The 23,743-nt window shown below is 51.2% G+C and overlaps 1 protein-coding gene across 3 annotated transcripts in view; it reads left to right on the top strand.

Moving 5' to 3' along the window:
- Positions 1–23,743, top strand: part of Pcnx2 (pecanex 2) — a 175,331-nt gene that overhangs the window by 75,814 nt on the left and 75,774 nt on the right. For all 3 annotated transcript variants that reach the window (XM_078023065.1, XM_078023064.1, XM_078023066.1), the window contains 2 exons: positions 10,877–11,018; positions 14,786–14,963. In XM_078023065.1, the coding sequence (XP_077879191.1) occupies positions 10,877–11,018; positions 14,786–14,963 (320 nt within the window). The remainder of the gene's footprint in view (positions 1–10,876; positions 11,019–14,785; positions 14,964–23,743) is intronic.

Below are 23,743 nucleotides of genomic sequence, written 5' to 3'. Positions count from 1 at the left end.
AGGCCAAGGGCTAGAGGGGCACTCTGTTTAAAAAATAAAGTAAATTGATTTTCACGAACTTGGAGGAGGATTCAGGCCATGACATCGTGGACTGAGCCTGCTCTAAGATTCTGCCTGTAAGAACCTTCGTTCTACCCCAGAACTTTCCAGAGGAAGTGCATTCCTTCAAGAAAGGAGCAATGGCGGTAGGCACATGTTCATGTGTCCTCCACAAAGCCTCTGTTAGTGTTGTGATAATGGGCTTCTAAGGCTTCAAGGAAAAGTGAAGTGATCTGAGCTGATGGTCATGCTCCTGCCAGATGCCTGGGTTCTGGTGGAGCCGAGAGGGCCCAGGAAGATTGTGTTATTGTAGGGCCCATGCCAGCCGGAAATGCCCATGACCGCACTGTCTGTTCATTCAGAAAATAGTCATTGGGTCCCCACCTGATGCTACGCCCTGGGAACAGTGACACAGCATGACCACCTCTATCTCTGATGCCCAGGAGCTTACTATACAGTGAACGTCCAGGAGCCTGCACTGTGGGGGGCTAGGCTTCTAGGCTCGGAGACGTATGGAGTGAGGTAGAGTCACAGGAGCCTCAGGGTCGGGGAGGTGCTGGTGGCTGGGGCAGCCTCTTCAGTCCGGTGGAAATGCAAACTGGAAGTCTGTGGAACTGTGTAGCTGAACGTTGGGTTAGTGCCTGGCACCAAGTAGGTATTCAGCAGACGTTGGTGGAGTGAACAGATGAGTAACATTGACTTTATAAGTTCTCTGAGGTAGGTCCAAGGACTCAGGTGCACCTGTCTGTGACTTGTACCCAAGAGCTCACTAGTTGCTGAAGTTTGTTACAATTTGGGGATACATTAGAATACATGAATAAAGGATTGAATAGATTATAAAAACCTAAATTAAAATTTTTATTTAAATTATAAATTTAAAAAATCCACTAATACACTAATGAGTCCCAAATTTGTTATTTGGGGTGGGGGGGGTACCAGGGATTGAACTCAGGGGGCACTTGACCACTGAGCCACATCCTCAGCCCTATTTTGTATTTTATTTAGAGACTGGGTCTCACCCAGTTCTTAGCACCTCACTGTTGCTGAGACTGGCTTTGAACTCCAGATCCTCCTGCCCCAGTTTCTGAAGCCTCGGGGATTACAGGTGGGGGCCACCATGCCTGGCATAGATTTGTAATTCACCAGTAAATTTATTTACTGTTTAGCAAGTCTTGTCAATCAATTTGGAGAGAGACTGGTTTCTACATATGATAAACATAGTTCTAAAAATGCTTTCTCTACTTTTCTTTTAAAATTTTCATTTAAAAAATACCTTAGCTATTTCATCAAAGTGATATATAGCATTAGAAATCAACTGGAAAGGGCGGGCCTGTGGCCCACACCTGTAATCACAGCAGCTCAGGAGGCTGAGGCAGGCTGAAGCAAGTTAAAGACCAACCTCTGTAATTTAGTGAGGCGTTAAGAACTTAGAGTGACCCTGATTCTAAATTAAAAAAAAAATTAAAACCAAGAAAAGAAGGAAAATGGAACAAGTTATAACAAAAAGCAGCAGATCCCTGTCACTGAATCCTCCATCTGTGCCTCTTCGTCTTCAGCAAGAATCGCTCCCTTTCCCCCAGGTGTCCCTCCTGGCATCCGCCATGCTTCTTCCCAATAGTGGCCCTGAGCTGCTCTGTTCCTTCTGGTCTGGACTCACTGGTCTCCAGGCTTCCCCTTGGGATAGACAGAGCAGCCCTCGCCCTCCTTCCACGGTGCATTCCCATCCTCCTCCAGTACAGCCTTCACTTGCTTGTGGAGCACATGTTTCAAGGTCTAAGTGCTGTCTGCTCAAGTCCAGAGCACACTGCGGACCCCTGGCCTTCTTGCGAGTCCGAGACGCACCATGGCTCCACGCCTTCTCTCCCCGTCCTGTGTTTGTGTGTGTCAGCTTCTCCAGCAGCTTGGTGGCCTGGCTCCAGTCTTCACCCGCCCACCTTGCAGACTCCCTCTGAGTCATCGCTTCTTTGCTCACCCGCTTTGGAGGCACAGCTCCCCCCAGTCACTCCAGAGAAGGGCCCAGGAGCAGGAAACCCTGTGGGGCCTTGTCTGCTCTGCACTTGAGGGCCAGTCTGCAGCGAGCCCTCAAGTGCAGGCTCTGGACTGGGATTCTGAGGCGCCTGCTGCCGTTGGGACATCTGATGTTCTCTGACCCCTGGCCCTTTAGGCGTGACCAGGTTTTTCCTGAAGGATGCTTTTGGGGAGTGAGGAGGAAATTGTAGCATCCAGACCCAGAGAGCAGTCTCTGGGACAGGGCAGTGGACACAAATCCTGGCTGTGTCCTGGGCTGACTGTGCTTAACCATTGTGGCTCACCCCCACCGTCTACAACTGGAGTCCCAGATGTGAGAACCGTGGGTTGGGGTAATACACACGAGACGTGAGCAGCTTTTGGCATAGTCCTAGACAGCAGAGAGCCCCATGAGTGTGCCCCCTCGCCCCCAATGAAAGGGGACATCCTTTGCCACTTGCCTTGCTATGCATTTCACATTTCACCGTGGGGCTGGGCACTTGGTCACCCTTTATCATCTGGATGTTCATGTCCTGTGGTTTTGAGATTTCTGTCAACAGGGGTGGTCCTTTCTGGATGACCTGCATTACAGACCTTCCTTGGTGACTGAAACTGATGTAGGTGTGAGATCTGTGGAACATGGGTAGCAATGACTGAAGGAGCAGGAGAGGAGGGGCAGTGAGTTCAGGACTCCGTGCTGTGCTGGATCTCAGGGCTCATCTTGTCTGTGCGATGGGGGTGCTGTGGGGAGCAGTGGAAGGACTACTCCTTGCCCCTTTCCTCCAGAGAGGAAGGCTGCTGGCCTCAGCAGATAGGACCTGGGCGGCTGTCCTTAGCCTCTTTAACTCAGAGTGGCTGGAGTAGCTTGACGCCCAGGTATAACTAGCACAGCAAGGCACACACAATCTTCATGCACTGAGCTGCTACCTGGAAAGTGTGTCTGAATGCCAGCACAGGGACTCAGGGCTGATCAGAAGCCTGCTGGTTAGTTACTCTCTGTCCTGTGATTTTCTGGACCTTCTCGGGCTCTGGCTGGCCTCCCTAGCCTGCTGGGAAATCTGTCGTCTGTGTCAGGCTCTGCGGGCTGGGATGGCAGCTGGGGATTAGCAGTGGAGCAGATTCACACCACAGTAGGAAACAGGAGAAGTGGAGCCCAGTCGCCTCCGCTCACAGGGGCGAGGCCAAGGGAGGCCTGAAGAAGCACAGGCCCCATGTAGCCAGCAGCAAGGACATGGCCTGGGAACCCAGTGCCAGGTGGCTCAGCTGCCACCATAGTATTGCAAACCTGAGCCCAAAGTCTTCAACAAGAAGAGGCTCATTTCAGTCCCCAGTTCTGAGGTCCCAGCCCATGCGGAGTGGACACTTCAGACACGAGGACCACCACTGATGGCCAGGTTGATTCTATGGATCTGGCTGGAGAGGCAGGTGTCCCTCCCCCTCGCTGCTCCCTGGGCGTCCCTCTCCAAGCTGAGCAGTCGAGAACCGCCTTCCTGGATCTAGGATGAAGCCCTAGGGTCGCGGGTACAACTTCCAAATGGGCTCTGGAGAAACGAGGACTTTTATGTTCTGATTCCCTAATGTCACTCTTTACTGCTCTGTTTGTTCTAGAAGTTTTCCATGGTGTTGAACTGGTCTTATTTATTAATTCACTTAGAAATGTTCATGGAATGCCCACTGCATGCCAGGGACTATGTAGTTCTGGGGGGCGGGCAGTGTGGCCACTGCAGGAGTGAGGTGCTCTGGCCAGGAGGCCATTGATCCCGAGCCAGACTCACTGCCAGAAGCACCTGCTCCTCCCTGGACTGTTCCACAAGGTCTCCCCAGTTACATCCTTGACCAATCCTCCACGTAGCGAGTGGCCGTATATAGGAAACATGGTGGAGCTAGAGTCCCAGCGCTGGCTGTCATCACACAGATGGCTGCACATGTGCCGTGTCTCAGGCACAGAGAAGGAAGGCGCAGGGACAGGGAGGGAGGACCAGGAAGCCCCTATTTAGATTTGAGAGGAAAGGAAGGGGCCTTCAAAAAATGACATTTAAATTGATGCCTCAAGGAAAAGTGTGGTGAGGACCAGCCCTTAGAAAGGAAGAAGGGGGCTCCAGGCGAGGGGAGAAGGGGGCTCCAGGCGTGGGGACGAAGGGGGCTCTAGGTGTGGGAAGAAGGGGGCTCCAGGTGTGGGAGGAAGAGGGCTCCAGGTGTGGGGAGAAGCCACAGGTCTTCTGGATTTAGCCTGTCTAGGAAAAGAAAGGCCAAGGTCATGGCCCTCAGGTTTGCTAAGCAGAGTTCGAGGGTTCCGAGCAGCAGGGTGGCACGATGTCCTTTGCAGCTATCAGTGATCATCCTCGATTCACGCTACTGCGTCTGCAAGCGAAGCCTATTTCTAGAGAAGAAGCCAGGAGGCACATGCCCAGGGTACTCGGGACTTCCCAGGCTGAGCCTTGGCCCAGCAGGAGAGGCAGGAGGGAGGACTGCTCACAGATAAGGCAATGTCCATCCCCTGCCACGGTGCTCAGCTACCCCAGGCTGTGGTCTGCCCCCCCCCCCCCCCCCGTTCCCAGTAAAACAGGAGACCCAGAGTCCTTGCAGTTCAAGTCCCAACTCAGGAATTGAACTGGAGAAGGTCGTCTTTGTAAAGCTAAACCATCCTGAGGATCTGGATTGTTTTTAATTATTGAGGAGGACCTATTTTAGTAGCAAGAGCATCTAAAAACACAACCTGAAACCCTTTAAGAAAGCATAAAGCTTTCAACTGTAACGAGTCATATATAAGCATGTAAATGGCATAATTAGTTAGCATTCTTTTCCTCGGGAGGCCTCATCTTCCAGGGAAGAGAGAAATAATAATGCCAAATAATGTCTTTTTATGGTCTCTTTGCATATTCAGGACATTAATGGAAAGGCAGTTATAAAATACTGCTGCAGATTTGCTTTCTGACTTATGCCTAGGGAGACCCTGTGGGGACTTGCAAACATGCACCGTGTGCTGTGCTTTCGAGCTTTCCCGTGTGCTGGCTTTCCGTGGGCACCCCACAGGCAAGAACGCGTTCCCCCTGGCACTGAGCATTCTCCTCATGCACATTGGCCCAGTGTTGTGTCCACCCCACCCCGTCACCCACCCTGTCCCACTGCCTTCAGTTGGACACCTTGTAGCGAGTTCCATTTGTGTGATCAACGCTGTCTCCATCTAGAGACTGAAGCATTTCATTAGGACACTCCAGTGGTGTTGGTGGATGGATTCTGGGATAGGAAGGACAGAGAGTCCAGGAGTGCAGGTGCAAAGTGTCCCTGCCACACTTCTCCGCCCTGCTCTGGCTAGGTGCTGGGACCTGCCTCTTGTGGCCTGCTCCCCTCACGCCTGGTGTGCACACCTGTGCTGGGTGCCCTGTGAGTGTCTGCTGCCCTCCCTGGGCTCCTGGCCAGCTTGACTTCCCCACGGGGGTATGGTGGCTTGCACTCCAGATGCAGGGGTCCGTGGTAGTCATGCTCTGTTCCCTTAGGTGCTCCGGTGGTGGTTGTGCTGGGTCAGGCAGCGTGGCTGCTTCGTCCCCAGTCTGCATGCATCAGACTCTAAGGTCCTGGGAACTAGTGAAGGTTTTGTGACTCACGGGTCAATGATCTGGGGGTTCTGGTTCCATGACTCCTCCTCAGAAGCCTCCTGCAGAGCTGTGTCTTGCTCTGCTTTCAGTTGGAGGCTTGGTTGCCTTCTCCTAACGACCAGCCTCCGTAGTCCTGCCGCCTGTCTGCTGGTGCGCGTCTGGCCGTGGTGGATGCCCCGGGACCCAACCTGCAGTGCTGGTCTCCCTGCAGCCTGTAGGCCTCACTCTCATACCACAAGGTAGGGCCGAGGGGCCCTCCCCTTCCTCGAATGCCCAGGTAGCTCAGGCCAAGGGCTCGCTGAGTAGGAACCTCAGTCTCAGACACCCCGCCAGGCCTGGGTGCTGAATCCCGAGCTTCCATTTGATCAGACTCCATTGCTGTCTCTGGGATGGGTGGATTCTTATGAAAACCTGATTTTGTTGCCATGCTCTGCAGTGAGTCCTCATAGGCTGCATGGGACCATCCCCACCCACTGGAAAATGTCATTTTCTGAAAGTAAACGTGACAAGTTCTGGAAGAGCTCAGACACCCCCAGACAGACAGCCCCATTGCTCTTCAGCAATAAGCCTCTTAAACGTTGTCTTTAACATAGACGTTTTCCTAATAGCACTGTGGATAAGGGTCAGTTATATTTATCTTCTTTACTTTTTTTACTTTTTTTTTTTTTTTGCAGGAATCTCACCCAGGTTGTCTGAATTGGTGGCATAAGCTTATGGGCTTCTGTAAATGGATTTTACAAGCAGACTGGATTGGCCTTGAGGGGCTGGCCTCAGTCTGACACTGTCCATCTGTTACAGATTGGAAATCAGAAAAAAAAGTAATTTTGTATAGAAAGAAACCTATCTGTAGTTGAGGGAACCTTTAGAAAGGTTAAAATAGGAAATGCTTGATATGATGTAGTTAGAGAACTGCTTGTCTGTAATCCAAAAGCAATTCCAAGGACTGCTTTCTGTCTCTTGGTTTTCTTTTTCTTTTTTTGTCCATCTTTAAATATCCATATTTAAGTATCCAGAGTTTCCCCCAAACACTAAGACAACAGGTAACATTCAGTGAACCCTAGCCCAGTGCAGGTACCTACTAGGTACTGAGGTACTAGGCCACGTAAGGCACAGTCTGCTGGGGATGAGTGTTCTCACTACTGTGACAGGTGAGTGTTCTCACTGCTGTGAACTGTGGACCTTGCCGTCACAGTGATGGCACAGGGAGCTGCAAGCTTTCCCTGGTGCTAGGAGCACTGTACACAGAAGCGCCAGGTGTCTGCAGGTGCCTGGTGGGGCTGGGTCCACAGCAGTGTGGCAGAGTACCTCAGGTGGGGAAGTGGCGGGGTCCACCTGGGAGCAGGCAGATGGAGGGTGCATTGATTACAAAGGATTTAAACACAGTCATTAAAATAGCTGGTTGAAAATTTCCCCTCTGGCTATCCCAGTGACTGACAGTTCTAATAGGTCATCACTGAGTCCTGCTCCCTCTGGAGGAGACGGTCTGGATGCCCTGGCCTGCACCCCTGGAGATGCCGTCCTGGGATGAAGGGCCAGTCCTGAGATCTTCAGACAGCATAGTCTAGGAGCTTCTCCAGCAGGAGAGTCTGAGGGGCCTTCTGGAGCACCTGGCCACATGGAGGCATTGAGGCATCATACTCGGGCTGTGCCCGTGGAAGTGAGTGGCAGCCGCCCACAGGACTGTCACAGGAAGAACAGATCTTGGCGCTCATTTCACACTACATGGGAGTCGGTTCTAGGGAGTCCACAGATCTAAACCTGGAAGGTAGACCAAAGGCCTTAGAGGACAGCAAGGAGCAGGTCATGAGTTTTCCTACAAACGACAGCAGGCTATGGGAGAGAGAAGAGAGGGTGGATGTGTTTGTGTTATGGGCTCCTTTCTACGAGGGGCTGTTATCGTGAAACAGGTCATGAGTGGGTGCTCCCTGTGTGTGCTGACCAAGGACCTGTACACAGATGCACACAGATGTGTCAAGTCCTAAGACTCAGGAAGAGGCTCGTCAGCTGTTGGGAGAAAGAGCCAGCCAGCCAGCCATGGAGAACTAGCACTCAGACGTGTGTGTCACAGTGGTCAAGAGCTCACTGAAGACCTGAAGGTCCCCACCCAGTGGTTGGGGACATGTGAAGTGAGACTACATCGCATTCACAAGCAGCACCACAGAGTGTTTGGCAGGGACGTGGAACAAGCCAAATGACTGCCTGTGGGAGTGCAGACTGGCACGATGACCCTGGAAAATTGGCATTAGCTATGGACGCCTGCACCCAGTGACCTCGTAGTTCCCCACCCAAGGTGTGCTGCGCAGAAGTTAGCAGGCAGGTTCACCATGACACAGGAGGATGCTCCCAGCCACGCTCCTCATAGTGGACGATAGATCCTAACCAAGTGCCTGTCGGCAGAAGCTAGAAAAGCCAACCTGCAAATTCACCTCCGTTGATTCCTACACCAGGAGAAAGAATGAATTACAACTCTGAGGACGGATATCAGAGGCACACGGTGAAGCAAAGGACCTCGCAGGACAGTGAGCACAGCTAACAATGGCACAGAGCTGAGCCGAGGTTATGGAGAAGCCATGGCTCAGGGCAGGGGGTGCTTTGGGGTGTCTCCTGGCCTAGAGCCAGGGATGGAGCCCCTCCTTCATGGAGCTGAGACTTCAGTGGAGAGAGAGAGTGAGCAAACTCCATCAGTCAACAAGTGTCAGGCAGGGATATGGCGTATGAAGAAAAGTAAGTCGGGGTGAAGAAATGGTGATGAGAGGAGGCGGTTTCATAGGGTAGTCAGAGTACCACTGAGAACGTGCCCTTCAGCAGGGACCCGCACAGAGGGGGAGCCCTGGAAACGTGTGAGAGGGTGTTCCCGACAGAGCTCTGCGGAGGAGCAGGCTGCCCGCATGCTTCTCAAGGAGCTGCTACGGCCGGCAGCTGGCCACGCGTGAACAGTAGAGGAGTGCTTGGAAATGACTGGAGAGATGAGCATGGCCTCATGGTAGGCGGCCAGGCAGGCGTCTGGTGGCCAGTGTCCAGGGTGGCCAGGAGGCCTGGGCACCTTGGCATGTGCGGTTCTGAGCAGGTGTGGCTGCAAAGGTACAGGGCAGAAGTTTCTGTAGGAAGCAGGAGATGTGGGCGTGGGAGAGGGTCAGATAGTGACGAGCTTTTCGGGGAGCTTGCCTGTACAGAGAGGGCAGTGAGCTCTTAGAGGATGTGCAGAGTGCTTCCCGTGGGGAGGACTGGAGGGGCCACTGGGGCATGGGACTGACTGCCCAGCACACACCAGGAGCTTGGGATCCAGCACAGCACTGAGGCTCAGCCTTGGGAGGAGCAGGTGGGTGTGTCTGCAGGTGCATTTGCTCCAGGGGTGGTGGGGAGGTCAGTACGCAGCTCATAGAGGCCATTTCCTCTAGGAAGAAGGGGTCACAGTTGTGTGCTGGGGTAAAGGGGGAAAGGTCTTAAATGTTTGTTTTTCTTACTTTCCATATACTTTCACAAAAGACTAAAAAACTTTAATCCGTATGTAAAATGTGTGACCTTAACTTCATCATGTATCAAAATTCATTCATTGTGAAATAATGCATCTCCAGATCTGCCCCCAGGAAACATCATCCATTAAGAAAGCCCAGAGCTGAATTCTGACCCAGCATCCTTACCCCGAGCTTAACTCTCCTCCCCCTGCGCCCTCTTCATGGGTCACTGGGCTTTCTCTTCTCTGCCACCCCTCAGGTGTCGCCGCTCCTTCTCTGCCTGGGCATTGGTGTTTGTTCTCTTCCTCTACCTCCCATGCCGCCCTGTCTGCCCTGTCTTCCCATTCCTGTCCTGTCCCAGCCAGTTCTGTCAAGTGGGATTTCTGAAACCAAATTTCTCTTCATATTTTTATCCACGAAGATAGTTTTTGAGTTAAAGATAATACCTTCTTATGTAGAAAACAAGCCTCGGCGAGGAGAGTGGACGCCCTGTGTCTGCTGCTTCCTGAGGTTCTTTACATGCAGCCCTGGTGTTGTTGCCTGGAACTAGGTGACTTGTCCTCTGATCTGGGTGAGGACCCCAGAGGACAGCTGCTCTGGGAGAGTGCATTTCTCCTTCATGAGTCGTTCTAGTGCAACCACACAGGGTGCAAACTGCGTGCCTTCTCCCCACCACCAAGGACATCTCCCTACTGTGCTTTACCTGGGTACAGTGTTCACCTTAGCCACTGAGAACGAGACTCCAGGGCTGTGATGGAGTCGCCGTCCCCTTGGCCGATTCAGACTCTGAGCTGCCGAGGAGAAGGTGGAGCCTCCAGAAGGCTCCTGTGCTCTGTGCTGGTGGGTGGGGACAGGGGCAGCCTGCTGGTTTCTAGCAGATGAGGAGTGTGTGACAGGGAGGGACAGCCACCATGGGCCCCTGGATACAGTGGAAGCAGCCCTGGCCCTGGCCCTGGAGGCTGGGAGGAAGTGTCCCTCACACCTGATAATGTGACCCTAGAAGTCTGCTCTGACCAGTGGGACCAGGGCTGCTCCTCCCCAGAGAGAGCGGCAAGTGAGGACTGCAAGAGGTGCTGCCCGTGTGGATCCCACCCCGGCACCCACCAGGGAACTGGGAGCCAGACTCCTTCCCCAGCAGCCCTCTAAAGGTACCCATGGGACACAGAAAGCTGAGGCTCGGGAACACAAAGGAACAGTCTGAGGTCACATGCTAGGGGTTGGTGGAGATGGTGGGTGGGCCTGCTGGTCCTGGTGACCAGGGTGAGCCTGACTTAAAGCCCCAGCTCTCAGGAAGGAAGTCAGGAAGCCTTGGGGAAATACAGCAGGTCCCAGTACCAGGGACTTGGGGACTAGCTTTCTCTTATTTGTGTACATTGCCCAAGGATTTGATCATGGATTTAAGGACTAATGAGAGAGAGAGAGAGAGAGAGAAAAAAAAATCCCAGAATCTGCCCAGTCCCAGAAGTCACCTCAGGCATGAAAGGAGCCAGGGGAAGCTTTTGAGCTGTGCAGGCTGTGCCCCCAGCCTTGCTCGGCCGTGGACTTGATGCCTAGCAGGTCGCTCTGTTGGTTCTTGCCTTGCAGACTGGGGGCCAACCTGTGCCTTGTCACCCAGGAGCTTCACGGAAGCAAAGCTGAGAGTTGCTGCCTGGAGGGGAGGTGGACATGCCCTCACCAGTCAGCAGCCTGAGCGGAAGGGGTGTCTCTTGTCGCTATCTGTATTTATGCGAAAGCACTTTGATCAGAAACTGTTCTAAGTGGTTTTTGTATTTCTTTCAGATGTCGCCCATTTAATGTGGTTTGAAAGACTCTATGTTTGGCTTCAGTGTTTTGAAAAATATATCTTGTACCCAGCAATAATTCTGAATGCCCTCACTATCGATGCATTTTCAATAAGCAATTACCGGAGACTTGGTACCCAGTAAGTGGAAAATGGTTTATATTCTCACACCGATTTGTGTCACATGTTTTCAGAACCTAGTGAGTTTTCCCTCAGCAGGCTGCAGAAGAAACCAACTTGTACATACCCGTGACTTTATGCATTAAAAAGCCCTGGTGGTCTTTTACTTAAACCCACAGTGTAGACCGTCACTGTGGAGTGCCTGGGGTGCAAATGAAGTTAGATCTGTTTGCAGTGATGTTTTGAGCAAGTGTCAGTGGATTTGAAACCATCCTGCAAAGCTTAGCCAGCGAGGCTAATAAGAGAGGAAGCCAGTGGGAGTCCGGGATTCCTGGAGGTTCTAGCACCCTGCCTGGAGCTCCCTGACTGCTTCCTGTCACTCCACTTAGCAGATATTCTTTCATGTGGTGCTGGGGGAGGGAAATTAATCACTGTCACTGCTCTCTGCATTTATCAAGAGAAGGATCACAATTTAAAATTGCGGAGCAGGAGACTTCACACTGTCACGATGCCCGTGTTTCTGCAAATCATTAACAGTGTAGAGTGGAGTCTTTGGTTTCACCTATTAAAATTAATTCTGAATTTACAAATGGAAATCTACTAGATAATTTGCAGATTTCTCATTCTGACAAAGTGAGAGTTGCTGGTCAAATACATTATCAGAGTAGAAGGATGAGAGTGGTCCTTCCCCAGGTCCCCTCAGTCACGCTGCTCCAATGTATGTGTCAAAGTCAACGCTGACGCATAGTCCCAGGCACACTGATCCAGACCTGTTCTCCATCTCGTGTGTGACAGGAGCATGTTCATTAATATCTGCCAAACACGAGCTGGCTGAAAGACATACTGAGACCCTCTGGACTTGGCCTCAGGGTCTCACAAAGCAGACGCTAACTGGTTGATCCCACGGCCTTTCTGTTTTCATTGGACTCTGTCTTCCTTCCATTCCAGACCTGTTTTTATTAGACCAGGGCAAGAATTCTGTGCCCCTTGGTACTTAAAATCCTCAACAGAAGATCCCAGGATGAAACTTACACTGGCTAAGACAGCAGACAATAGACCCCAGACCTGTGACCCAGTTGAGTCAGGGTTCCATGCAGGAAGCAGCTCCCTTCTGGAGCACCACGTGCATCTGCTAGTGGCAAGGACTCCCAGTGGGCACAGTCCAGGATGACCCCGTGACCACTTCCCAGAAGAAGGCAGATCTTGGGCACAGTCAAAACCAGGCTAGCAAAGCAGGGACTGTGCTGCCCTGGGCAGTGCTGTCAAGGATGGAGGCTTTTCCCGTTCCACTTCAGGACAGGGACCTTGTGCAGGCCAAGCCATAGAGAAGGCAGGTGCAAGGGTTGGGACTTCACGGGTCACATAAACAGCTGAGGGTACAGCCTATGGTCTGGCTGCTCTCTGAGCCAGGTCAGACTTTCCCAGACACTGAAATCAGAAGAAGGTCCCTTACCAATATTCCTCTGAATAGTCTCAGGTCCCAGAGGGTGCCATCTGAACCTGAAGCTGACGATTTTTTTTTTCTGTTCCTGATACATCCAGAATGAAAGAAAGAAGAAGATTTCAGTCTCCCTGTCAGACCAGCCACTCCCAGGACAGTGTGAGGCCTCTTTCAAAGTCTTTAGGTCCTGCCTCCCCTGCCTATTTGAGAACCACTGCCCTAGTCAGTAGTGAATCCTTCAACAGCAATGCCAATCCCCAGGGCACATTAGAGGGGAAGATGGATGGACCGTGGGAGGATGAGTGAACCGTGAGATTTCACCAGACATTTCCCTTCCCAGCCTGGTCGTCTCTGGTGCTCCACACCTGGGCCCAGCCAGTGTTCCCTGATGCTGACTGTAAAACCTCACCTAAGCATGCAATGACCTCGGTGCCAGTAACGGTGCCATTGCTATCAACACTGTAAAAGCCCCAAACCTTAGTCCTGAATCTCCCAGAATTATAACCAGTCATCACTAGTAAATGTGAAATGAATTCTCCACCAAATTATGGTCACAGAAGACAGAGTGTTAGATTTGTCCCTCATTCATATTTTGCCTGAATAACCCAGAAAATCACTGATATCCCTTGAAACCCAAAATGCCCATAGTCCTGAGGTACCTCAGCCGCGGGCCCTCGGAGGGCTCCTCTGTCCCACAGTATTCCTGTGCTGGGTGCTGCTGTCAGGGCGACAGGAGCCATGCCAGGTTTTCCATGCTGTCACCGTGGCATCAGGGGTCCCTCTGGGAGAGGAGGGCAGGTGGTAGGGCACCCCTTCTGCAGGACGTGAGGACACAGAAAACCTTGCCACTCTCCACAAACCCACTTGGAACCAGGCGTAGTTTTTCTCAGAAACCTAAACTAAGTCTGTCACTCAGGGCCAGGGGCACATCTAACCTCGAGTACCCCATGGTAGAGCAGAAGCAGCCTCAGTCATGGCCCGAGTTCTGAAAGTGGACAAAGGATTAGATTGAGACATCCGGAATTGCCAACATCAGGTCTTTTTGATGATAAAAAAGAAACTTTTCATAAGCCACCTTATATAATTTTTAGTTAACACATAGTAATTGTATTTATTTATGGGGTACAATGTGATATTCCAACACACATCATATATAATGATCAGATCAGGGTAACTGAAACATTTATCACCTCTGACATTTATCCTTTTTTTTTTTTTTTTTTTTGCACTGGGAACATTCAAATTCCCCTCTACTAGCTAATTTGAAGTATTCAATTAATTGATGTCAATCTTGCTTACCACTGGGAAGCATTTCCTGAATGACCTCTGGCGAAGATGCTCATGTCTGCTAAGGTCCAGGTCCCAGACTCAGCTGGGCTTAGGGGATGAAGCCTGGCCCCTGTGCCTTGTATTTAGCCAAAGTGGGAACCTTCTCTCTCAGGTGTAACCATTCTCTGCCACTATCCCACTCTGTCCTCAACCTCCCACGGGGCGTGTTACTATTGGTAGGAAGCTGGCCAAGAGGCCCAGCCTGCCTTGAGGAGGCTGTATGTTCCCATCCCCCCCATCCAGTTTCCAGCTAGTTCTTTGTTTTTGCTCTACCCTCTGGGGGTTGGGGGAGGGTCACGCACACTACACACACAGCCCAACTCCACTAATAAATCTGGTTCACTGGGCCAGAGGGTGTCCAAGAATTGAGTCCTCAAAACCAAGACTTGGAAGGGAAGTTCTCCACCTGCCTCTGCTTTGCTGAGCCCCTTGGATGATCAGCCCTGCTCCTGGGAGAAGTGGTAGGAATGCGATTTTAAGAAATAAAGGTGGGAGTGTGAGGAGAGCAGAAAGCTTACGTTCTCCAGAATGGCAAATAGACCAGACGACTCTAGAGCTGCCTGTAGGTGTGGAGTGGCCTTCCCACGACACTGGGTTCTTCTCCACCCAGATCCTCACGCTGCCCATACTGGGCCGTGGTTTCAGTCATTTCCTCTGATTGTGAGATGCAGCTGAGAGTTGCTAGTCCAGGCTGACTTCTCCCTGGGCACCAGCTGTGCCTGGGACCCCCCTCTGCCCTGCAGTCGCTCCTTCAGAGAAGCCCCAGAGGAGCTCTGCGTCCTTCAGAAGAACGCAAGGACTTAGGAGACGGCCTTGGATGGGCAGGGGAGGCCACAGTGGCCGAGACAATGTGCAAGGGGTCACTCAGGGTGGTTTCCACCCTGGCTCAACCCCGTGAGTCCTTGGCCAGGTGCTCATGCCCAGGGAGTCCTTCCATCCCTGGTGGGAGGCGCAGCCCTGGGGAGGCACCTGGCATCCTGGGCCGTGGCTGACCCTGAGTCCCTCTCCTTTCCTACAGCTGGGACATTTTCCTGATGATCATCGCGGGCATGAAGCTGCTGCGCACGTCCTTCTGCAACCCGGTTCACCAGTTCCTGAACCTGAGCTTTACTGTCATCTTTTTCCACTTCGACTACAAAGATATTTCGGAGAGCTTCCTGCTGGACTTCTTCATGGTGTCCATTGTGTTCAGCAAGGCAAGTGAATGAATGGGTGGTGTTCTTGACCTTGGGAAAGGCATTTCCCACCAAACAGCCAACAGCTGAAAGCATTTTCTTTGTAGACAGTTTATAGAGGGAAATGGAATTGAGTTATGTGTTGTGTTACACTCTGCTGCCATGTGGGGGAAATTCTCATGGAGTGTCAGTGTGCTAGGTGGCTTGCTGAGTGTCACTGGTTGAAATGAATCAGTGTGGCGTGGACTTTCATGACCATCGTGTTCATTAGCAATCTCATGGCAGAGAGTTCCTGGATCTCAAATGCTCTGAATTAAATTAAATATAATTCTTTAACTTTGCCCCTTGAGGTCCAGCTGGTGACCTGGTGTCCCACAATGGGTCCCTTGGGATGTTTTGGCCACTTGTTTGCTTCTGGTCAAGGGTTCACCTCCTGTAAATTCCCAGGTGCAGGGAACGATGCTCCTGGGACACCAGGCAAAGCCGTGAGCTGGTGCCAGTGTCTCCACAGGAAGGCAGAGGGCCCTGGTTTGTGGGGGCTTCTCCAAGCCCAAGTGTAGTCTGACCACTGTGACAAGCCCCTCCCTGAAGAGCAGGACAGGCGTGGGAACAGCTCCTGGGAGATGGACCCTGCCAGCACTTCTGTCATGTGTGTGCTCTGTGTAACGTGGCAGCCACAGGCTTCCGCCGGAGACTGACATCGGTGCCTCATCCTGTTGGTTGACTGTTTCAGATCCCAGGAGTCTTTCCCCGGTGTCTTTGTGAATCAACTCTGTTAATCCTTGTTTTCTCTTCATTCCACCTCTCCTCTTTGGAACACTGCTGTGATATGAGAGCAGCCCCCAGGTGGCCATCCTCAGCTCCTCAGTGGCTGCGAAGGTTCTCTGGTGGCACTGGCTGAGTGCTGTTTTCAGATTCCCCCGTCCTTGCTCGTGCCTTTTCCTGTGGGCCCCAGTTTCCACACTTCCTTCCAGACCGGGGCCTTGGCCTGCCGGGGCCACAGGCATTGCTTCCTGTTCGTATGAACTCTCTTGGTTCTGGTCAGTTTGTGTCCCTGTTGTGACTGTTCAGACCCAGGCTTCTATGTTCTCCTTATTCATCATTAGTACAAAGTTCCCTATCTCACACAGGAGGTGGACCTCATTCCCTGGGATCTCTTATACCCTTGAGAGGTTACTATACGTGATTTTACTGCTTGTGGTGCCAAGAGCACAGCATCAGATATGAAAGGTGCTGGAAGCAGTTCAGGGCTGACTCCAGCGACTGACATTTCATCAGGGTGAGATGTGCCTTTCTGAACTTTGGTTTGTTGTCAATGGAGCTAATGACACAGACTCACTGGTGTCGGGAGGGTCCATTCCTGTACCAAGAGAGAGGTTTTAAAGCAGAGAACAATGCAGGGCAGGACGTCAAAGTCATTGTAAGTAGGCTAGGACAGGTGCTGATGGTGTGGGTGTGCAGCCAGGGGCCTGTGCAGCCTGGGGCCTGTCCATCCCTACCACACTGTGCAGGAGGTGGCTCCGGGTGGCTCCCCAGCTGAGGCAGGGGAGCTGCCTGCTGATCAGCCAAGGGCCAGCAAGTCACTGCTAGAAAAGGCTTGTGAAGGTGCAGAAAGGTGTGTGCCTAGTTCATCCTTAGCATCCATGAGGACTCTTAGCCCTGTCCTGTGCAGGACGAGGAGATAGGCCTGAAAGAGTGTGGCCCAAATGAAAACCACAAAATCCTAGTTGTTCTGGGCGTTGACTTTGACTTTGCCAGAATCTTTTTGAAGCACCAATTAAAATACTAATGTTCTCTTAGACCAAACCCCAGTAGTGGCTCTCTTATTTCCTCTGATTGACGTAGCATTAGCATGTCATTTAAATAATCTGCTTTTAGGCTGGGGTAATGGCTGTGTCTAAAAGGGAAAGGGAAAGGAACAGAGAGACAAGCCCGGAGACAGGCTCTCAGTACGGCCAGTGGGTCCTGCACCCGGCTGTGCCCACCTCGCCCAGAAACCCTCTCCTGCTCATCTCCAGAGAGTGGTGACAGCAAGCCAGCATGAAGACAGTGAGGTGATGGAGATGGCAGAGTGTGAGGAGCCAGGAAGTGCCCCCTGTGAGGAGGGCACAGTGATCCCCCTCAGTTCACCATGCCTGTTGAGAAGCCCCCTTCAGTGAGTCCCAGGGGTGGTCTGGAAGCCTCCAGGGCGAGTTCAGAGGCCACCCTGCTCTCGGGGTTTTTCTCTGCAAGATATGAGGCTTTACTGGTCCAGACCACTCACCAGAACCCTGTGTGATTGTCCTCTCCCCTGACCATCACAGCTGTCCCTGCCCCCCCACAACAAAGCTGATATGAACTGGAGCCCCCTCCCCCACAGAGGGCCATGAGATCAGGAAGACACGTTGGGGTGGCCTCCAGTGCACTCTGAGGAAAGCAGCTGCCCGGGCACAGGCTCATTACTACAATCAGCTGCCGTGAATCTGTCAGGCTTCACAGGACGACAGGGGAGAGCAGTGACCCCAGGGCTGATCTGCAGGGTGAGCTCAAAGCAGCAGCCAGGGAAGGGCACAAGTGGGTCCAGAGGACCAGGTCTCCCTGCATCCCTGACCCTCTGAGGTCTGGAAGATGAAGCTTGCCCTCTTTCCTGAGTGGGCTGGAGCTGGGAAAACATGGGAAATGGTGAGTTCTGGAACCAGAGGCCGTGGGGACAGAATAGTGTGTGGCCCAGGCATTCACACAGTGGGGTGAGGGGAGTGACGGACAGAAGATCATCACAGTGAAGTGTGGTGGGTGAGATGGGGCTGAGGACCATCCAGGGAGCACTTGGAAGTGGAACTGGTCCAACCAGGGAGAACTGGGAGCCAGGCTGTCACCTGGGGTCTTGAAGGCGGGAAGAGAGAGTTCCCCCGAGGAAGTAGCCTGGGAAGGCATGGAGTTTGGTGTGTTTGGGGAGCTGTGAGACTTTGGGTCAGCATGAAAACCTGGGGCAGGGTGGGGAGAGGGTGCAGGTGGAATGATGAGCCCTGCAGTACTGGAACAGGGGCAGCAGAACCAGCCACATTTAGAAATGTCTCTTTGTGGAGGTGAGGGAAAGGTCGAGGCCAGGACTGGTAGGAAGTGTTGCCAAGTCCAAGCACCTCCTGACGGGACTTGAACTGAGGTGGCAGAGAGGCAGGAGGAGAAGGGGACAGAGTCATATGGGGCTCAAGAGGCAGAGTGGGTACCACTGTGACCACGCCGATCTGGGCCAGTGGCGGGCAGAGGAGGAAGCCCCAGCCAGGAGGCACTCAGCGGTTACAGAGCCAGGTGAGAGGTAGCCTCAGCCAAACGAGGAGACAAATAAGAGATCAGGGTGTGGATTCTAGGTGGTGGGAGTGAGAAGTGATGAGGACCAAATTCAAAGCCAGGAGAGCAGGATCTTCCCCATGTCACTCTTTAGATTTACACAAGTAGTACCTAAACGTCTGCTCATTTAGTAAAAGTAGAAAAACCAAGGGAAATGCAGAGGAAGTGTTGGACACACGTCCCTGCTCCCCAGCCTTCCTCTTCCTTCTGATAACCCTCGAGAGCTCTTGGCATGAATCCCTAAGTCCTCCGTGTTCTCCCGCAAGTGGTGCACACCGGGATCCAGAGTACCAATAGGTACACTCTTTACACATCTTTTACGTCCACTTATTGGCACTCAGTTACACGCTGGAGACTTGTCTATGGTGGTACAGTGACCTGCCTCTCCTGGTGACCCAGGCAGTAAGGGCTGCACTGTATCTTGACTAGCTATCACCTATTAATGGGCATTTAATTTGTTTTTGAGCTTCTCTGTGGTAGTTAGGATCTTTGTGATCACAAGCCACAGAAATCCAAATGAAACTGAATGAAAATGGGGAACTTGTCAGCTCATGTGGTGACAGTGATCCAGAGGCTTACGTGACAGCATGGAATTCTTCTTGTACTTCTCCTCTCCCATCTACTGGTGTCATCCTTAGATAGCTCTTTGCAGGGTGGCAGCTATGGCCACCAGCAGTTCTAGCTGCACTCCTGCAGCTGAAGATCCTGGAAAACAGAGCACCTGTCCTGTAGTTCCAGCAAGGATTCTGATCCTGGGCATGTTCTACCAACTCCTTCCATGTTCCCTCATGAGTCAGTACGGAGGCCAGAGACCTCGGGTCCCCCAGCGCAGCTGGGACCTAGCCAGACAGGGCCTGGCAAGCACAGTGGATGATGGGAGCGGCACGCGAGTGCTGCTCTGGACTCCCCAGAAGGCCACAGACAGCTTGCTGGCATGTGTGGTTCAGAAACACAGATTGTCTCTTTTGACCAACTTTGGTTTGAAGTCTACTTTATCTGAGGTGAGAATGGAAACCTCTGCTTGTTTACGCAATCCATATGAGTGAAAAGTGTTTTCCCATCCTTTCACCTTCAGCCTGTGGATGTCTTTGCCCACAAGGTGAGTCTCTTGAAGACATGTTGTTGGGTCTTGCTTTTTAATCCACTCTGTGTCTTTTGATTGATGAGTTTAGGCCATTAACATTCAAGGTTATAATTGAGATATGATTTGTATTTTTATTTATTTCTGGGTTTTGATTTGTCTTAGTTTCCCATTTGGTTGAATTTCCTCTTAGTGTAGATCCTCTCTTTGCTGGTTTTCACTCTTTTTTTAAATGTTTATTTTTTAGTTTTAGGTGTACACTATATCTTTATTTTATTTTTATGTAGTGCTGAGGATCAAACCCAGTGCCTCATGCATGCCAGGCCAGCACACTACCACTTGAGCCACATCCCGAGCCCTATGGTTTTCACTTTTTGATATCACTTCATCCTTATGGAATATTTTTGGAGAATGCTCTGTAGTGTAGGCTTTCTAGTTGTGAATTCTTTTAATCTTTGTTTATCATGGAATGTTTTAGTTTCATTTTCAAATCTGAAACAATTTTGCTGAATATAAAATTCTTGGTTGGCATCCATTTTCTTTCAGAATTTGAAATATAATATTCCAGGACTCGTAGCTTTGATGGTCTGGGCTGAGAAATCAGTTGAGATCCAAATTGTTTTCCCTCTATACGTAATTTTATTTTTTTCTCTCTCACGGCCTTTAAGATTTAATCTTTATTCTGTGTGTTAGTCATTCTCATTATAATGTGTCTTGGTGTGCGATCTGCTGTAATTTTGTTCTTTTGGGGTCCTATAAGCCTCTTGTATTTTATTTTCCATTCCATTCTTTAGGTTTGGGAAATTTTCTGCTATTGAGTCATGAAAAATTGTGTATCACTTTGGTTTATATCTCTGCTTCTTCATCTATTCCAATAACTCTTAAATTTGGTCTCTGCATGTTGTCCCATAATTCTTGGATGTTCTGTTCATGGTTTCTTACCATCTTCTCTGCATGTTCAACTCTACTTTCAAGATTATATATTTTGTCTTCATTTTCTGAAGTTCTGTCTTCCAAGTGGTCTAATCTGTTGGTGATGCTTTCTACTGAATTTATAATTTTGTTCACTGATTCCTTCATTTCAAGGATTTCTGCTTGTTTTTTTCCATGATCTCTCTTTATTGAAGTGCTCTTTCACTTTATGTATTTTTTCTTTATTTCACTCTTTATACCATCCTTTACTTCACATATAAGTTTAACTATATACAATCTAAACTCCTTCTTGGACATTTCTTCTACTGTGTTTTTGGTGCCTTCTCTTGTTGAAGCATCTTGGTTTGTTTGGGCTGCTTTATTCCCTTGTTTTTTCAGGTTGTTAGTGTGTTTTCCCATCTAAAAGTATGGATCTAAGGCAGGATAAATTCTACCCTGTAGAACTATAGGGTCCCTAAAGGTTTCTAACACTTCACCTTTACTGGTAAGACCAATATCAACAGCACCCAGTGTACATAATACATAGCCTTAAACCTAATCGCTCCCACTAAGGCATCTAGGGCTTTCTCACATTGAATCAGAATGATGAATTCAATAACTATCTATAGTATAAACAGGATTTTGTTAAAACGATTTACAATTTCAAATGGTGATTGAGAGAACAGAGGTAGTGTAGTACAAGGGAGGAAGAAAGAAACTAGAAGTAAAAATTCACAGGAAGAGTGGAAGAGGAGCCTACAGAGATTGGCTGTTGTTTGGAGAAAAGTTGGAAAGAAAATAGTCAAGAGAGGAAGAATACAAACAAAGAGAAAAAAATAAAGACATAAGAACACAACAAAAATGCAAAACACCAATCATACATCATTGTCCTCCACACACTGATGCATAAAAAAAACATCCTGTTCCAAATATGGTAGAGAAATTAGTGAATAAAAAAATAAAATAAGTCTTGCTGGAAAGTCAAACTGTCTCTGTCAGTGTTCAACAGATTCTCAGTCCTGTCTCTGACATCTCTTGAGATCACCAAACCCAGATCAGCCCTCACAAACCCAGTCTCTATCCCACAGATCTGGGCTTCAGATACCTCAGGCTCAGCCACGCTGCAGTCCCGAGGTCTCAATGCTGTTCCCACTTGCAGAGATACCACCAGGGATGCACTCATGTCAAAGAGCAACCCGAGATGTAGCAGCAAGACAGGGGCCACCAGCACTCCCTGCAGGAAGACCCCAGGCTCCTCTGAACCCACAGGCACCCCCACACTGGACCTGCAGGTCCCAGCTGGAGTTCCCAGACAGAGGCTCTTGTGATGGCAAACCTGCTGGCATCCAGGCCCCCAGCCCTAGCTGGTGTCCCCAAATGGGTGCAGCCTCGTGCAACCAAACCTGGAGTCTCCCCACAACAGTCCTATAGGCCTTGGTGGCAGTGGTAGTGGCAGTGGTGGTTGGCAGCAGGCAGCAGGCCAGCTGTAGGGGTGGCTGCAAGGGCAGCAGCAACTGCAGCTGTGGGGACAGCGTCACCAGGCAATCTCAGAGGTCAGCAGCAGTATGGGCTTCAGTTGCATTTGGGGCAGCGGTTTCTACTGTGGCAACAACAGCACCCAGAAAGCAGACCTCCTGGCGACCTCAGCTGGAAGCAGCAGAATCAGCGGCAGCAATGGCGGCAGCGGTGCAGGCGGCCCCTCTAATACTTTCCTAGGTTTCCCTTTCTGTGTCCATTACCCGTCTGTCTACAGATGCTATCCACCTGTCCCACGGGCTCTTGAGCATATTAACCGTGGTGATTTTAAGTCCTCTGTGAGGTGACTCACGTCTGTGTCATGCATAGTCTGCGTCTGTCGCCTGCTTTGCCTCTTGAGACTGCTCTTCTTGCCTTTTCTATGCCCTTCTTTCTGTTGAAAGCAGAACCTGTTGTATCAGGTTGGAGGACACGAGGGTAGCAGGCATTTGGTGTGAGGACTGCCACTGAGCTGACTAGGAGCTGGACTGGGTTTAACTGACTTCCCTTTAGCTTCAGGTCTTTCCAGAGCTCCTGGTTTTGTCTCCTCTTAACTCCTGGCTCCTAATAGCCCTCCTCAGAGGGCCCTGTCTTGTAGTGCCACCCCCTCCATGTCGCTGTGTTGGTCCCTCTTTCTGTACATGGTGTGGGGACTGAGCATTCTGTTCTGGGTAAGTGTTTTTACCAAGCCTGTGTCTGGGGCTGTGACCTATGGGAGGGTTTCCAGGGCCCTGTGGCTTTATTCCCTGAGCCCTCTATGTCCTTCCCTAACTGTTCCTTCCTCCCTGTGGGAGACACCTGGAGTGGACTGGGAGGCTGCGTCCTTCCCACTTGGACGCAGCTCCTGTGGAGCCCTCCACTCTGGGGACGAGGCCTGCGGCTTCCCCTGACTGCTGGAGCCTGGGGAGGGGTGGTTCTCAGACCTGCACCATGAGAACCTCGTGGGGTTTCTGGAGGTAAAACTCATGGGTTCAGGGTCCTCTCTGAGGCTCTGGTGCCCCCAGTGCCTTGGCCACATGCTGGTTCACCCTCGGCCTCCAGGAGTCACCACACCTCACTTACAGGTCCTGCCAGCTAAGGCTCCAGCTGTTTCTCTCCCAGGCAAGCAGGGCTCAGTGGGGGCTCTCGGGATGCGCCTGCCTCTCCACATTCTCGAGTGGCCTCAACTGCAGGACAGCAGTGGTCCGTGGGTCTAAGGTGCCACTGGTTGTCAGTTTGTCTGGCTTTTTCTTATAAGCACAGGAGTGACAACTTCCAAGCTCATCACACATCAGCGTAGGAACCAAGAGGCCCTCAAGTCCCTCTTTAGAACCACAAACCAGGTGTCGTCCCCTCCCTGCCCCCAACCCTGCATCAGTTCCTGCTTCCCACCAAGTAGAAACCAAATGCACCACCGTGGCCCACAGGCCAGCATGCCTGTGTCCTCTGACACACTAGCCTCCTCTCCTGTTTTCCCCTTCCTGGACCCAGGTGTTCCTGCAAGCCCTCTGCTCTGCTGCGCCTGTGTCACATGGTCCCCTTGCTCTCTAGAAATGCTCCTGCCAGGTGTCCTCATGTAAGTTCTATCAGGGCAGAGATTCTGACCTTCATTTACTGACACAGGGCAAAGGTTCTGTCTCCTTCATTTACTGACACTCCCCAACTCTGAGCAGTGTCCAGTGCGAGTGGGCAAGGGGAGGTCTCTGGGGAGGACACTGCTGTGTCATACCACGGGTCTCACTTACAGACCCAAACTCCACTGGTCCTGTTCCCAGTCCGAATGGCACAGTGGGCAGAACATTCCTGTAGCCACCTTATGACTATAGCACCAGGCTCTCTGCATTCACGCTCAGGTGCCGTGGGATGGTTTTGTCCAGAAACAGAGTGCAGGCCACAACATCCCTGTTCCCAGGAAGACTAGAAGTGCCTCCAGTGCGGGGCCACTGTGTATCATTTTCTCCCGCCTCCTGCAGTGCCCATGGGTGCA

The sequence above is a fragment of the Ictidomys tridecemlineatus genome, chromosome 10 (assembly GCF_052094955.1).
Source record: "Ictidomys tridecemlineatus isolate mIctTri1 chromosome 10, mIctTri1.hap1, whole genome shotgun sequence".
Classification (NCBI taxonomy): Eukaryota; Metazoa; Chordata; class Mammalia; order Rodentia; family Sciuridae; genus Ictidomys; species Ictidomys tridecemlineatus.
Note: the sequence above shows the minus strand (reverse complement) of the source record. Positions and strands in the feature narration are given on the sequence as shown.